General features: G+C 46.3%; 1 protein-coding gene across 1 annotated transcript in view; it reads right to left on the bottom strand.

Moving 5' to 3' along the window:
* Positions 1-441: 441 nt before the first annotated feature.
* Positions 442-16420, bottom strand: part of SLC1A4 (solute carrier family 1 member 4) — a 29718-nt gene continuing 13739 nt past the window's right edge. The window contains exons 2-8 of the mRNA XM_037048043.1: positions 16059-16101; positions 13815-13877; positions 12295-12461; positions 6951-7184; positions 5557-5751; positions 5134-5268; positions 442-3334 (exon numbers count right to left, since the gene is read on the bottom strand). Of these exons, the coding sequence (XP_036903938.1) occupies positions 3100-3334; positions 5134-5268; positions 5557-5751; positions 6951-7184; positions 12295-12461; positions 13815-13877; positions 16059-16101 (1072 nt within the window). The 3' untranslated portion in view covers positions 442-3099. The remainder of the gene's footprint in view (positions 3335-5133; positions 5269-5556; positions 5752-6950; positions 7185-12294; positions 12462-13814; positions 13878-16058; positions 16102-16420) is intronic.

The raw sequence follows: 16420 nt of genomic DNA, 5'->3' as shown, positions 1-16420 counted from the left end.
TTTCCCTTGATCCTCATCAGAGGATTTTTTAAAATGATTTGAGACAGACAGAGAGAGAGAGAGAGATCAATTTGAGAGAGAAACATTGATCAGTTGCCTCTCAAATGCACCCTGACTGGGGATTGAAACCACATCCTTTGGTCTATAGGATGATGCTCCAACTAACTGAGCCACCATCCAGGATAAAACTACTCATTTTTTTTGCAAGAGACCTGCTAGTGTTGAATGGGAGGCATCCAGCAACAGCTGGGCATCACCTGCTGTAAGCCAAATCAGCGATGGTCCCACAGCAGCTTTGCCCACCTGAGGGGGCCCACCCTGCCTCAGGGGGTCATGCTGGTTAAAAGGTAGTAAAAAATTCAATTCAATCACCACAGGTCACTTCCTGTGGAGGAAGACCTCCATCAACATAACACAGAACGGAATAAAGGAACATGTGGATCCTAGTAGAAATACTGTATTCATTTTTTAAGACCGCTGTGTTTAAGGCAAATGTCATGCATACAAAACAGTCAGAGATGAACAGCACTTGAACAGTATGTACGGTGTGTGATGAGAATAGTGAGGGAGAGACCTCCAGATACGGGAAACGTGGATATCCCCCCACTGATCACTCCTGGTCTGATTCCTCCCATGGACTGAGGAACAGAACAACAGCACCTTCTCCCCCCCTCCCCGCCCCCCAGGGGGAGGGGCAGCGATCACGTCGGGATTTTAGGAGGAAGAATGTTTCTTCAGGCCTCGGCACTCTCCGCGCTGCATTTGCGGGTCCAGCAGAGACCAGGTGTCTTACTGCTTTGCTCTAATTTCTGCGTTTTGTGAAACTCATCACTAGAAACAGGAAAATCTGATGCCAAAGTAACACAACTTGCAGTTCATTCACCTCTATCCCAACTCAAACTTGCTTGGATTGGAGCTAAAACAATATATACACGCGCATACATATGTACCTGTGTGTGCACACACAGCCATGTATGTGTAGAAGGGGAAAAGATGAAATACACCAAAGCCTGAAAAGCAGTGAACGTGCACTGCAGTGGGGAATCAATGGGACTGTTTCCTCCTCCGAAAACAGAAGGGCATCCGCAAGCTCCAGTCAGAGCGTAACGTTTCCAGGCACCTCTCAGCTCAGTTCCTGGCCCCTCAGTCTCTACAGGACATGGGACTGGCTCGACAGGTGTAAAGATCTGGAGGGAGCTGGGCCGGCTCTGTGTGCATGGCTCTTTAGCACCCTGCCCTCCTAAGACACGGGCCGCTGGTTTTTAAGTGGAGAAGCATGACCGTCTCTGTCCCATCTGCCCATACGCATCAGAATGGGACTCACATCTTAATGGAGCGCTCCCCTTCTGCAGGGCCTGGGTGACAGCCACACCATAGCAATGGGGAAGACAAAGACATGAACGAGGGGTGAAGTTTGGGAGCTTCGATGGGGTGGCACGAACAGTGCCTGGGTCTGGGAGTCACAGGGAGGTCGGGTGCCCAGAAATGCAATGAAAGGCGAGGTGGTTAGAACACTTGCAGGACATCAGGAAGAGGCTGCCTTTGATGCTACCAAGGAGCTACAAAGAGAAGGGCATGATGAAAGTGGCTAAAGCACACAGAGCACAAGTCCTGCTCATAAAAGCTGTCTTCACCTGGAGAGCGACGCCTCTGTGGAAAAAGGAATCACTTCGGTAAAAAGTAAGAGCACGGGGGTGTCAGCACTTGATATCCAAGAAGTGAAATGGCTGTCTCCACAAATTCACTCAGTTTGCCTGACCAAATCCCTCTGAGGTAGGTAAGAGGCAGGTGGCATTGGTCCCATTTTATGGATGGGGTAAAGTGAGGCCCCAGCACTTGCTGCAGGCCACACCACGGATCCACACCAACAGCCTCTGTGACGTGGCAGTCTTGTGCCTTTTAGGTCTTCTCCGTCACTGGTCACACTGGTCTTCTCTATAAGGCCCCTCACTTCGACTCAAACCAAGCCAGTAGGTATCTGGAGGAACATGGGTGTCTGTCCTATAATTTCAAACTCTGATACACTGGCAGGAAAGGAAACCACATCCAAGATCAGCCAAAAACCAGGGGATCTGGGGACCTGGAAACGGGGGCAGCCCACCCCAGTTAGTGTGTGGGTTTGCATTTTTTAACTTTAACTTTTATTTTTTATTTTTGCTTTTGCCAGAATGCAGTATTTTAGGGAGGGCTAGTTGAATTGACCGATAAGCCAACCAGGGTCCTGAATGTAATGGCCACGTCACGCCTCCCCAGAAGCCAAGGCATCTCTCTGTCCTGTTGCCAAGTCAGAGTGGGTGGGGAAAACGCTAGGGTGTTGTCAGAGGCCTGGGTCATGGAGGCTGAAAACTTCCCCAAGGCTGCGACGAGAATGGGGACAGTTGCATGTGTGTATCCTGTCCTGGTTAGGTCGCTTCCCTCTCCCCTGCAGGCTGCACTCCGCTTCCTTTCTTTGACCTCAGAATTTACATCGTTACTTAATACTACTGATCACAGAACCCAGCAGCCCTAGCATTGCTAACACCGACCCGATTATTTCTAAACCAACGATGGGCAGCACCTGCCGCCCACCAGCAACCCCTGAACCAGAACCCAGTGCACCCAGCTGTAGCACAAACTCTTAACACCTCGAGCCCCAGCTCAGCGAATTTCAGCCAAGGCTAAGAATTTGGGAATTTTTCCAATTTGTACGGTTCACAAGGCAATGTGACAGATGACTGCAAACCCCTTACGTTTGCCCGGAAAGCAGCCAAGCAGAGTTGACTGGGTGCAATGAAGGGTGCCTCTGCATTTTCTCATCAGGTCTCCATGAACCGGGTATTTCCACCAGCCTGGCAGCTGGAGGGCGTGTTTCAAACAGAGCCTCATGCACACACAGTTTCGGGATCAAACTGAATGTCAGAGTGTCCCAGTCCTCAGGAAGCAGTGCTGGCCGGGGAGCCCAATGCCTGTGCTGAAAAGTGATCCTCAAACCAGTGACTGGGCAAATGCATTGCCCAGGAGGCTCAAGTCGGTGAGGGTGGTGGGCAGTGCCTGTGTCCGGTGGCTGGGCGCATAGGGTGGGTAACCACCCCTGGCAGGCAAGCCCAAAGCCCAGCCCCATCACAGAACGGACTCCTTGGATTCCAGTTCCGAGCTGCTGGCAGTAGGGCCAGCGGGGTTCTGGTGTGTCACCAGAGGTGACGTCTCCTCTTCTGACTTGCAGTTGGGGACAGCTTCCACTTTCACCTCACTCAGTACCTGCTCCCCTCTCTTCACCGCCTTCTGATTCAGGTGGTGGAGAATGCCTGCACCCAGGGCATCCCCTTCCACATTCACCACGGTGGTGGTACGGTCCCTGGTGGGAAAAGAAAGGTAGGTGTTACAGCCCACACCCCCTGGAACTGCCTCGGGGCAGCCCCGTCACTGGAGGCTGAGGGCCGCGGAGCAGCTGAGGCCCTGCTGTTTCCTGGTGAGCATGCTGCTACGGGCAGAGGGCCTCACTTTACTCAAATGCTTTCTTTAAATATTTTTTTCTTATGAGGGTAATAGACACTCATTTTGAAAACTGGGGGGGGGAAAGGTAAGTATAAGGAAGAGAAGAAGTCCCCACCCACACTTCACAGCTCTTGGGTGAATCAGTACTGACATTTGATCATTTCTCCCCAGTCCTCTTTCTGTGCATGTACTTTAGGTGTAACAGACACCATCATCCAAAAATCACGTCTAACGGGGATGGACGAGAGTGTAGACATGGTTTTGTGTCCAGCTGTTTTTCTTCCTTCTCATGTCAACACTGAGTCTCTACTGAATATCGATCTTCCTATGCATTCCACGGCCGTCGGCAATGCCACTTCACAGAAAACAGCACTGTCCTTCTGGAAGCTTCTTCCCACAGATTAGCCCAATAACCATCCTCCCTCCCTGGAGCTCAGAGGAGGTATTGTGCCCATTTTCAATGGAAAAAAAAAGTGAGCTTGCCTGAGGCCACTGCCCTGGAGTCAGAGGCCACGGAGAGATGGAAGGCTCGTTGGGGAGCCCATCTGCTGCCCTCGTTCCCTGTTCTGGGCTGAGCACCCATTAAATGCCTGCCTTCCCCAAACAGACGAGCAAGGAGATAGACCTCTGACCCCTGACCCTTGACTTAGGTCGTGTCTAACTCACCAGCTCAGGAACTGAGTTCTCTCTGATGATTTTCTGAACCAGGCAGGTCTCCCGCATGTTTCACCCTCATTGCTCTGAGGAGCCGTAAGGATTCTGAGAAGCCCCTTGAAGTTTCCAGGGCTAAGAGAAAATGCTGGGAGCCACCCACCCTTCCCACCACTGCGAGCAGAGCTGAGCCTGGTGCCAAGCTGCAGCGTGGAGGTTTCCTCACGCTGAGCTATGGCTTCCCCGATGCTCACCGAATGCTTTCCCACGTGCCTGGAACTCTTCCACGTGCTGTGCATCTGCAAACCCAATCTCCACCACAACTCTGGCGTAGGTCCTATTATCGTTCCCATTTCACAGGTGAGCAGAGAAAGCACAGCACAGTCCTATCTCATGACTAGTAAATGGCAAAGCTGGGACTTGAACCCAGGTCCCCAGGCTCTAGGGCTCATTTTCTTATCCATACACTCTACTGTCCAGCTTTAGTATCTCAGCTAACCTTCCCTATAAAACAGGTATTGTTCATACCTGAAAACGGTGTTGTGTAACTCAAGGGATCAATGCGCAGGCAGCGTTTTGTGTCTGTACAGGAGCCCTGCCAAAAGCAGTCTGGATCACACCTCCTAACACTTGCTCTCCTGAGCCCAAGCCAAGGCATTCCCATTAGCTGGCTTCATCTTCTCTCCCCTCAGGTCAAGGGCTATCATCCTCGCATCCCTGCGATTCCCACGTAGCCAACAATTTGCAGATTTTTGTGACCCGTGAGCCTGGGTCACAAAACAAGTGATGCTCTAAGCAAGTTTTTGGTAATGATGTTTCATGACTGTTCATGAGCCTCATATCGTTTAGTTTTCCCCAGTGCTAAATTTTGTCTTGTCCGCTCACCTGTGGGCTCCTTTACAAGCACGTCTGAGGTTTCCCCACCTGCCTCAGGCCCAGTGGCGTGCCAAGCTCCTGGGGGCTCAGCAGAGTTTGTTTTGTTTGATGCCCTTAGGACTCGCTACTTACACAATCCAGTCCACAGCCAGGATCAGAGAGAGGTCGTGAGTGGGCAGCCCAATGGCCTCCAGGATGATGGCAATAGTGAGGACCCCTCCAGCTGGCACACCTGCCGCTCCAACACTGGACGCTGTGGCTGTCACTCTACGGGATGACACAGCAGGGTCAGTCATTAGCACAGAGCCTGGGGGTGGGACACAGAGACATGCAGGACATGGCAGCCTTGGCTTGGAAACCGAAAACCGCATGACCCTAGATTCTGCCAGATGAGCCACTCTCTCCAAGTAATGAATCCGCGCTTTCCTCGTTTCATAAACGAGACAGCCGAGTCCTGGTGAGACTGGCGATGATGAGGTTTTTCAAAGGAGATCTCAAGGAATACCTCACGTGGTGACCCAACCCTGAAGAGGAAGGAACGAGTAATGAACTTACAGAATTGTGAAAATCTGTCCTGCTTTCAGCTCTATTTTGTTGAGCTGGGCAATGAACACCGCGGCCACACACTGGAAGATGGCTGCCCCGTCCATGTTCACGGTGGCCCCAATGGGGAGAATGAACCTGCTGATTCTCTTGTCCACACCATTGTTTTCTTCAATACACTTTATCATGGAGGGAAGGGTTGCTGAGCTGGAGAGAAACAACCAACCATGAAGACAGTCCTTCCAAGGGTAACATTACTCTCAGCTCACACCCCCGAATGCAACTATTAGCACCATCCTAGTTTCTGGCTTTCTCTCCTTGAAGTAAAAGAAAAATCAGAATTGTTTCAAAGTTTCTGTCACAACATGGGGTTTTGTCAACTCCCAAAGTATTCAAAATCTGACTCCCTGGATTTGCCTGTTACATTATTTACCTGGATACACCTGTTTCAAATTTCTCAAGAGCCACACACACCTTGTGTGGTACAAGGTGTTCTCTCGAGAGAACAGAGAGCAGCTGACTCCATGTGTGCGTCTCTCCTCCTGAATTTCCCCTCTGAAGTATAAGGCAAACGGTGATCTTTCCTCCTTTTAGGCCAAGATGCAGAAATGGCTCTGAGAATTTGGGAAGAGTAACTGTGTTCGTAGACAGCTGAATAAAGGAGCCCTGTTCTTTCCAGTTGCCTCTGCGGGCTGCGCAGTGGGCGAGGGTGCAGCTGAGAAGTAGGTTTGTTTCTGTCTCCGCCAAAGAAACTGGCCTTCCCAGTTCTTCCCAGTTCCCACCACCACCTTGTCCTACGAATGGTCCTTCAGGGTGTGAGGAAACAGGCAGTAGAGGCAAAATCCAAACGTGAGAACGAAACAGTGGGCTGCCGCCCTTTGAGAGCTTTCTTTAATGTATCTGGAAAGTCCATTTTGCGGGGGAAAGACTTCCAGGAACGACTAGATGCATCCTTTGTGCTAAATTAAATAATCTTAGAGAACTGAACATCCACTCCTCATCACGATGCCTTCCTTGGTCTTGTTTTCTAATTCATGTATCAAGCGGGAGATCTGAACAGGTATTCTTCTAGAAACTTCCCTACAATGCATTTTGAGTTAAGTGGCTGTTTTACTCAGGCAAAGGTCTAATTAATTAGGGCGAGGACCCACAGTTCCTGTGGGCTAAACTGTGATCAAGGTGACCACCAAGGAGCCAGAAGGAGGAAAGGAGGCAACCCCTCATTCTGACCATCCCAGCTCTGTAAGAGTTGTGGGGCTGGTCACACAAAAACTAAGGTAAGACTAATTTAGAGTTTTTAAAGAATCAGATTATGCTAAGATTCCAGCTGTGCGTCTACCATTGGGCTCACCTGGTTTCATGTCAACATAGCTCCTAGCCATCGAGGGCACCGGAAACCCACTCACCTGGAGCAGGTGGCAAATGCTGTCGCAAACGGTGTGAGGAGGCCCAGGAGGAACCTGAATGGGTTTTTTCGTGTGAAAACAAAATAAATAAGTGGTAGAACAATTCCTCCATGGATAAAATGGCCCAATATCGATGTAAAGATATATTTCCCAAGGCTGGTCACTAGCGAGACGATGTCCTTCATTTCCACAATCTTGCTTCCAACCAGGAACATGATGCCCACGGGCACATACCTAGGGCATGAGCACAGGGCCCTTGTCATTAAGGGTGATGTGATGGAGAGGCTGGGAGACACAGACCCTTCCTGACCCAACACAGCGATTCTCAAACAGGCAGTCTTCCTCTCCCCCTAGAATGACCCTAAGGAATGGAAAGGGATGGATCCATTTTACAGGCTATGAAACTGAGTAAAATACACAGGATCCATCACTATGGAGTCAGGAGCAGAACCCAGACTTCTTTCCCCTTGGATATACTATGTCCTTAAGAGATGGAGGTGACTAACCATAGGGGCTCCCAAGTGGAAGGCAAAGAACATTCAAGATCAAAGCCTCTGGGAATGCACTTTGTTCTGAGAACTTAGAAACACAAAAGACTAACACCTATTTCACAGAACTGAGACAAAGCTGGGACTTTGCAAGGTTTTAAGTTCTTTGCAATTTGGAAAACATGATTCCGTGGGAAAAAGCCACAAACAATGCCGCTATGGGGACATTCCTGGAATGTGAAGATTTTTTTTACTGGCAGGACGAGAAGGAAGGGAAGGAGTAAACTAGGGGAGCCTCAAAGAACAAAAGTCAGTTGTCTTGAATTTAATATATATTGAGGAAGAATTTTTAACCATTGATGTTTTGGGCAAATTTTTTGGGGGGGAGTAAATTTTAATTACATAGATACTAACGTCACATAGTTCAAATTTCACCCAATATTTGCACAGAGTGGGCAGTGTAATGTCTCCCTTCTGCCTCTGTCCTCCAAGCTCCGATCAGTCTCCTTCCCCAGAGAAAGCCAATGTCACTGCTTTCTTGAGTTTTCTTACCAGTGTTATTAATTTTAAATTCCACAGTAACACATGAATATATTCTCCTTTCACAAAACTACTGATTAGACCGAAATCCTCTTTTGTACTATCACCCTCAAGCCAGACCCCTCCTCAGATAACCACTCCTACTTTCTATACATTTATTCATCTTTTAAATTGATTACAAACAGAGAGAAAGAGAGGGGTGGGAGGGAGAGAGAGAGAGAGAGACAGAGAGAGACTTGTTCCATGCACTTATGGATTTGTTGGTTCTTTTTTTTTAAAGATTTTTTTAGAAAGAGGGGAAGGGAAGGAGAAAGAGAGGGAGGGAAACATCGATCAGTTGCCTTTTGCACGTCCCCAGCAGGGACCTGGCCCGCACCCCAGGCACGAGCCCTGACCAGGGATCAAACCTGCAACCTTGGTGTATCAGGATGATATTCTAACCACCTGAGCCACGTGGTCAGGGCACATTTTCTATGCATTTGGATACACAGGTATGTATTTAAATTTGTATGTTTATTTTTAACACCACATTNAAGAGGGGAAGGGAAGGAGAAAGAGAGGGAGGGAAACATCGATCAGTTGCCTTTTGCACATCCCCAACAGGGACCTGGCCCGCACCAGGCACGAGCCCTGACCAGGGATCAAACCTGCAACCTTGGTGTATCAGGATGATATTCTAACCACCTGAGCCACGTGGTCAGGGCACATTTTCTATGCATTTGGATACACAGGTATGTATTTAAATTTGTATGTTTATTTTTAACACCACATTATATCTTTTGAGATCTTTTCATATAAATACATAGACATCTACATCTGTACGTTTTTTATTATGGTTAATATGAATAACATAAAATTTACCATTTTAATCACTTGAAGTGCACATTTTAGTGGCACTAAGTACTTTCATATTGTTGTGCAACTGTCACCGCTGCCCGTCCCCAGAACTGTCTCCTCACCCCAGCCTGAAACTCTGTGCTCATCAAGCCCTGACCCCCACAGCCCCGCCCCCTGTCCTGGTGACCACTGTTCTACTTCCTGTCTCTATGAATTTGACTGTTACAGGTGCTGCTTATAAATGGAATTGTACAGTAATATTTGCACTTCTGTGTCTGACTTATTTCACTTAGCATGTCTTTAAGGTCCATGCATGTTGTAGCACGTGCTAGAACTTCATTCCCTCTTACAGATGAATAATATTCAATTGTATGTATATACCACATTCGGTTCATCTAGTTGTCAGTGGACATTTGGCTATTGCTACTTTTACTTTATTATTTAAAAATATTATCCTCAGAACCCAAATACTACAGATTACTTTGCTGTTGCTTGGCTGATGGACATTTAAATTGCTCCCAGATTTCCATCATGAAAAACAACACTGCGGACAGGCCTTTGTGCTCCAGGCGGAGACACCAAAGAGTGGGAGTGCTGAGTTATGAGGGGTGCATGTTTTAAATTTTAGCAGGTACTAACAAATGGCTCTCCAAAGTGGCCGTGCCAGTTCACATTCCCACCAGCTGTACAGGAGAATAATCCTTTCCCTGCACCACTGGTTCCCGTCCAAGCATGACTTTGCCCCAGGGATGTGCGGCAGTCTGGAGGCAGCTTTGGTTGTCACAGCTTTGGGGGGGGGGGTGCTATGGCACCTAGTGAATTAGAGGCCAGAGATAGCACGAAGTATTCCACCGTGCACAAGGCAGCCCCTTACGACAAAGAATGATCCAGCCCACACTCAGCAGTGCTGCTGTTGAGAAACTCTATCCTCACTCTTACCAATGCCCAACGAAACCACACTTTTCATGTCCCTGAATAACCTGGTTATTCCGGTTTCCTCCTCTATGAATTGCTTGCTCACATACCTTTTCTATTTTCTAATAGCTCATTCAGTCTTTCTTCTTTTTTCAGTAATCAGAAGTCTATATTAGTGTTTCTCAAACTACCTTTGGTAAAAGACTGGTTAATTTCTATCCAGGTAGGTCGTGGACCAATATTCTTATAAAAGACCTTAAAAATAAAATATTGGAAAAATGATCATGTATTTGGATGTTGCAGCAATATAAAATCATCATAAAAGTTTCTAAATACTTATGCTCAATTTCCCTATAAGTCTAATTGCCGATAGAAAAACAGTTTGTGAGCTGGTACTAGTCCTTTGGATACTAGTGCTTTGAGACCATGTATACGGGCATATACCCATATGTGCACAGGCATGCATATGCAAATGCATACCATTCTTTTCCAATAAATGCTTTGTCTTTCCACTATGTTTAAGGTATCTTTGCATGCAAATGTTTTATATTTTGATGTAGTCAAATTTAGCAGCTTCCTATGACTTTCAATTTTTGTATTTTGTTTACTCTTACTTTTTCCTACCCCAACATTTTCTTCTAATACTTTTAGAGGACTTTTTCCTTCTTTCTGCTTCCTCCCTAGAGAGTTTAATGCATGGGTTGGCACTACAAGTTTTATTGAAACCTAGCCAGACTCGTTCAATCCCAAATTGTCTATGATTGCTTCTGCCCCACAGTGGCAGAATTAAGTAGTTGATTGAGAGATCATATAGTCTGCAAAGTTTGCTGACCCTGTGTTTAATCCACTGAGCAGTTACTTCTGTGAATAGTGCAGGTGAGGCAGGCGCTTTGATATTGGAGTAGGCAGTGGTGAAGGACAAAAGCCAAAAAAGCTGCTGCTGGAGACCCCTCCCCACCTGGTTGAGATCCTTTAACCGGTTAAGACACTTGAAACTCCAGTTCTGTGTGGGATGCACTTTCTAGGCCAAAGATCTCCCATTGCAGTTAGATACTCAGCAGGAGATTTTGTTTATTTATTTTTTAAAGTCCTCACTTGAAGATACGCTTATTGATTTTAGAGAGAGAAGAATGGGGAGGGGCAAGAGATAGAAGCACTGATGTGAGACACACGGATCGGCTGCCTCCCCCACACACCCTGACCAGGGATTGAACTCGCCACCTTTTGGTGTCAGGGGTGATGCTCCAACCAACTGAGCCACGTGGCCAGGACTCAGCAGGGAATCTTAGACAAAAACAACAACAACAAACAAACCCAGGAAAAGAACCTGAACTGTGATGAAAACACTTTTTCCTTCTGTAATTATTTCTCTCCCAAGATCAAGAGTCATATGAATGCAGTTTCATGTTTGCAGTGGTAACAGTCAGACTAGAATGTGTGGTTGAGCAAAATAAACACCACTGGGGTCTTTGGACTTGGCCTCCCACCTAGTCACAAGCTTCCCCACCCAATTTCAGGATTCTCTCCTAAAAGCAGTCCAGGTGCCACAAGAAAGAGAAGTTCTGGGATATTTAAGGGTTGACAATGAGGAAAATGCTTTGTGTATGAAAGGACAAGCGAGATTCTCAGTAACAGATAGGTTTGGCCACAGAAGTTTGGCTTGAGTAAAACGGCAGGATGAAGCTGATGAGGGACTGCCACTTGAACTGGAATACTTTCTGGGAAGGTACTTTGAGGGATCAGGCCAAATTTTTACCTTTTAGCCAAAAATCAATCCAATATATTTTTTAAAGATTTATTTATTTATTTATCTTTAGAGGGGGAGGGAAGGAGAGAGGAAGAGAAATATCAATGTATGGTTGCCTCTCGTGAGTCCCCTGCTGGGAACTGGCCTGCAACCCAGGCATGGGCCCTGACTGGGGATCGAACCGTGATCCTTTGGTTCGCAGACCCGCGCTCAATCCACTGAGCTACACTAGCCAGGCTCAATCCAATAATTTTTAATTAAACAATTACACTTTCACTGCTATTATATACAGAAACATTAATGTAAAAAAAGACAATTCCAAATTTCTATATGCACAGGGCGAGGATGGATCTGTCTTTCATGTTGTGAAATATGATGGGAAGGGGCTCTTTGAAGCTCAAGGTCTATCGTTTTAAGTTAAATAAGCCTTATTTTACACGGCAGAGAGCAAACATGGGATTCATTGCTCCACAAGACAATAGGGGCATTGCATATAAAATGGGGTGATGGTGGGAACCCACATATAGGTCTCTGATGACAGAACCAGAGCCGCCACCGTGGGTGCAGAGGAAATAACTGGTAACTGTGGTACACGCCTGAGGTCCTGGACAAGAGGAGAAACTGCCACCACCTCCGTCACACCCTGTACCAGGACCCAGGCGTGTACCACACCCAGGTCACATCAACCACAATACAGAGCCCTGCGTTAGGCGGTGACCCGGGGGTGACCTAGAACAGCAGAGTGGGGTTCCTTTCTGGACAGCAGGAGAAATAGCGGGGGGAGTAGGAGACGGGAGGTGGGGTGGGCATTACTCACCACATAATCCATGATACCATCACCATCGTCGCCTCGTTGAAGGCATTGAAGAAACGGATAAGCTCTTCTCCTTCAGGGCCGAGTTTCTTTAAGGCCACTCCTAACACCAGGGCAAAAAGGACCAGTCCTAAAATGTTCATCCCTTCGATCTCAGAGCCAACGGGGACCTGCAGGATAAGAGTAAACATGGGGTCCGAGTTTACAACAGATGGATGAGACCTAGAGGCCCGTCTGCCTTGTGTCTCCACTGGACTAAAACACTCTGCCCAGGTGGAGAAAAGGCTCCTATTTTCTTTGACCTCTAGTGATTTCACAAATCAAGGGGTAGGAAAGCCAAGGGAGGATGGAGTCTAACAATACAGAAAGTCAACAAGAATTTCACCTAGGTGTCAACTCTGAGAGCTGCTCAGAATCGGTATAGGTTGGAGCAGAAAGCAGTGAGCTCCGCGCTACTGGATATTTAAGCAGAGGTTTGGACTATGACTTCAAATGCTGCTTTTAAAAGGAGAGCTGGTTGGTGAAAAGTTCCTTCAGATCAAGAGTCAATGATTCACCTCCTAAATGTCAACAGACGCTCGGTTGCTAGGCTGTTACTATGGTCACCTAGCCGACAAATTTCCCAAGAGATGTTTCAGGATTGGCAGGGGTATTTTTAGGGTATTTGTTCCTAAATCACTGACTTTAAATGTACGGATAAAATGTATTCTTTATTTTTTCCAGAGACGTTGAATCTCACCACTGAAAGCATATATTAGACAGTCACTTAATTCCATCAAAACACGGTATGAAAGTCTGAACATGAAATGTACATCAGCAGGGTAAAAACCAGAAAGAGCATTTTACCATAGTTCTAGTCCCAGCTCTGATATTAAATAACTTATCTGGGCTTCAGGTTCTTCATCTGCAAGATGAAGTGAACTGGACTAAATTAGCAGCCTTTTTTTTTTAAGTAGAACTTTTCCTTCAATCAAAGAAAGGCTGGTAGCGCTCAGTGCCCCTCAGCTCCGGGGAGGTATATGCGTGGGAGCAGGAAAAGAGCAAAGTAACTCCTTTTGCACATGACATTCTGTGGCCGGGCTGAATAATCCTGGAGGTCCCTTGTCCCTTTCTGCTCTCGTGACCTGGCCCAGTGTCTGGCAAACAATTGGCACTCAAAAAATATGTGTGAACGAACAATGGCTAGACTAAGTTAAGCCCCTAAAACAATTTCTATGTGCCTGTTAAATCACCTGTTAATTATATATTAGGCTAGTAGAAGGGGTGTTACAAAACATTTTTGAAGAGGACATTAGTTCCAATTCGATGATATAGATCCAAAGCTGTAGACACTGGCCATGGCCACGTTGGTGAATAACCGAAGGAGCAAACCCAACAACAGCTTGTGTACTTTGAATCGTCCACCCAAAGCCCAAAGTTTTCAGCCCTGCTGAGAAAAAGCTGTGCTGTGTATGCTCCGTCAATTAAGAAGCGTTATTTGCTTTGTAAGTATTTGTCACCAGTGATTTCACAAAGAGCTTTACCTTTTCAATGGTTGTGTTTCCAGTGTTGTTGCCGGAGGCCACCTCTTTATAATCCGTTGCATACTGCGAGTGAGAGAAAGAAAAACCCACTGTCAGTTCACAGGGGAAGCGGGACCCAGAGGAACAGGAGGATGGCCGGGCCTTTTGCTATTCTGGCATTACTCACTCCGAGTGTTGGGGGCACTGCTCAATTGGTCGGCCTGACCAGGGTCTCTGAAAACTATACAAAAGCAACTTAAGACCAAGTCATCATGTGCCTTAAGAGGCCTCCGGGTTATTTAGGGACCCCAGGACACAGGGATAACTTCATGTCCCTTGGACAATGGTTTGTTGGTCTGTCCAATTTCATGCTGGTAGTTTGATATTTCAAACAGCTGACTGTTCATATTATTTCGAGAACCTTGGTATTAATTCCATAATGCCCAAGTCCACTTTTCAATTCATCATTTTATTTTGATCCATTTACTTATGCTCCACTTCGTTCCAGAGCTTGTATGAGTGTGACTGCTTTTTAGACTCGGTTTCTGAATGTCCCAAGCTTCCACCCTCCAAAGCAAAGAATGTCAGGCAAGATGGGTTCCTGGAGGAGTCTTGTGGGAGACCCACCGCTCAGAAGTAAAACACCTCTCCAGCCTTGGCCCTACAGTTGACCTCACACACTTCTGCACAATGCACAAAGGTGTCTCTCCCTGCGGCAGCATGTACTGTCAAGGGCAATCTGTTTTGAAATGCCCTTCCTGACCTCTTTCTATGCACACCTGGATTCTGAACCATCAAGTGCAGCCCGTTCGGAGGTACAGACACAGAGGCCTGCTTTGTGCGAGCCTGCGAGGAGCTCTGGTCTCCCTCGGCTCTCATTTACTGAGCTGTCAGACAGGCAGAGCTGTTTAGTGGCCCTGTGATCAAGGGAAAACAAAACCTACTTCACAGGTGACAGGCACTGAAACCCCATAAACCTGGTCTTCTCTTTAAAAATTTTTTCTTTATTGATTGATTTTAGAGAGAGAGAGGGAGGAAAGGAAGGAGAGACACACACACATACACACACACAAAGGGAGAGGGAGATATTAATTTGCTGTTCCACATATATATGCATTCATTGGTTGGTTCTTGTGTGTGCCCTGAATGGGGATTGAACACACAACCTTGGCATATAGGGACCATGCTCTAACCAACTGAGCTATCTGGCCAGGACTTTAAAAAAATTATTGATTGATTGGAGAGGGAGAAGGAGAGAGAAATCTTTTCTTTTTCTCCTACCTCATGTTATATACACAAGCCACAGCTGTGCTTATATGTAGATGTTATTTTTTAAGAAGAAAAAGGCTCTAAGTAGAAACAGAAAAGTCTTTGCTTAAAAAGAACCATCAGATTAGTCAATCTCCTCTAGACCTTTATATTTCTTCTCTGTGTAAAGCACGGCCACGGGTTACTGGCACTGCTGCTAAAATTAGGGAAAAACTAGAAACAACCTGAAAGCCCATTCCTAAGAGACCAGTGGAGTGAAGTTATGGTACACTGATACGGTGGAGCACAGGCAACAACGCTGTGCAGAGGGTATTTCCTAACATGAGAAAATCTTCACAATATGCTGCTTAAACAAAGAGTTTGCAAAAGCTATGTGAAGTATGTATACATACTAACAGTATGTGTAGTATGATTTAAAAATTTTTTTTATTGTTGTTCAGTTACAGTTGTTCCCATTTTTCCACCATTACTCTCCCCTGCCCTACCTGCCCCCACCTCCCACATTCAATGGTTTAATGTTTTTTAAAACATGTGGGCCACATAGAAAAAACGGATCTGATGGGCGTATATTGAAATGTTCACGGGTAGCTGTAGGTGGTGGACAAGGGTGATTTTTATTTTATTTTCTTCTACTTTTTTGAATTTCATTAAAATTTTTTTGCAATGAGCATACATTACTTTTATAGTCAGAAAAATAGATAAAATTGTAATTTAAAATATTCTAAAATACTTAAGAGAACCCCCAAATGTGACTTGAGGGTATTTCTCAGGTGACATGAAAAAGATGTTGGAGCCACTAGGATATTTTAGAAAAACACTGAGTTTTTTGTTTGTTTTATTCCAGAGGCCCATCTGTACAACTTAGCCCAATGTTACCAGGTTTTGTCGACAACACTACCACTCCCTGTTCCACCTTACCTAACTCTATAGCAGGAATTTACGCATCCCCCCACTCCCATCAAAATGTCACATTTTTAGCAAAGCACCAAGCCTTACCGTTCGAAAAGCTGCAACCACAAGATTTGAGGGGAACAAGTTTCTGTTGGAAAAGGAAACATTTCATCAGTATTCTGAAAATTCAGCATTCAAAGTATCCACTTTAAGATGTCCATTCTGACAGCCCAGCATAATGGCACTCCTCCGCGGTCCACCTCCAGCAATCACTGTGGTCTTCTGCTTGTCCAAACACCCAACTATGCCTTGGCTCCTGTGGCACAGAAGATACCTGAGTGCACCAGTTTTAATCTCTTCCCCCTCCTGGTACTCCCTGATATTTGGGCTTACCTGTGTTCAACCAAACCAGAATAACTGCATTACTTTCCTTTCCCCAAGAGGCTAAACCCTATTCCTGTGGTTTC

This window comes from Sturnira hondurensis, unplaced genomic scaffold (genome assembly GCF_014824575.4).
Source record: "Sturnira hondurensis isolate 20B ecotype Veracruz unplaced genomic scaffold, ASM1482457v3 Scaffold0006413, whole genome shotgun sequence".
Lineage (NCBI taxonomy): Eukaryota > Metazoa > Chordata > Mammalia > Chiroptera > Phyllostomidae > Sturnira > Sturnira hondurensis.
The sequence above is the reverse complement of the archived record's forward strand: the minus strand, read 5'-3'. Positions and strand labels throughout refer to the sequence as shown.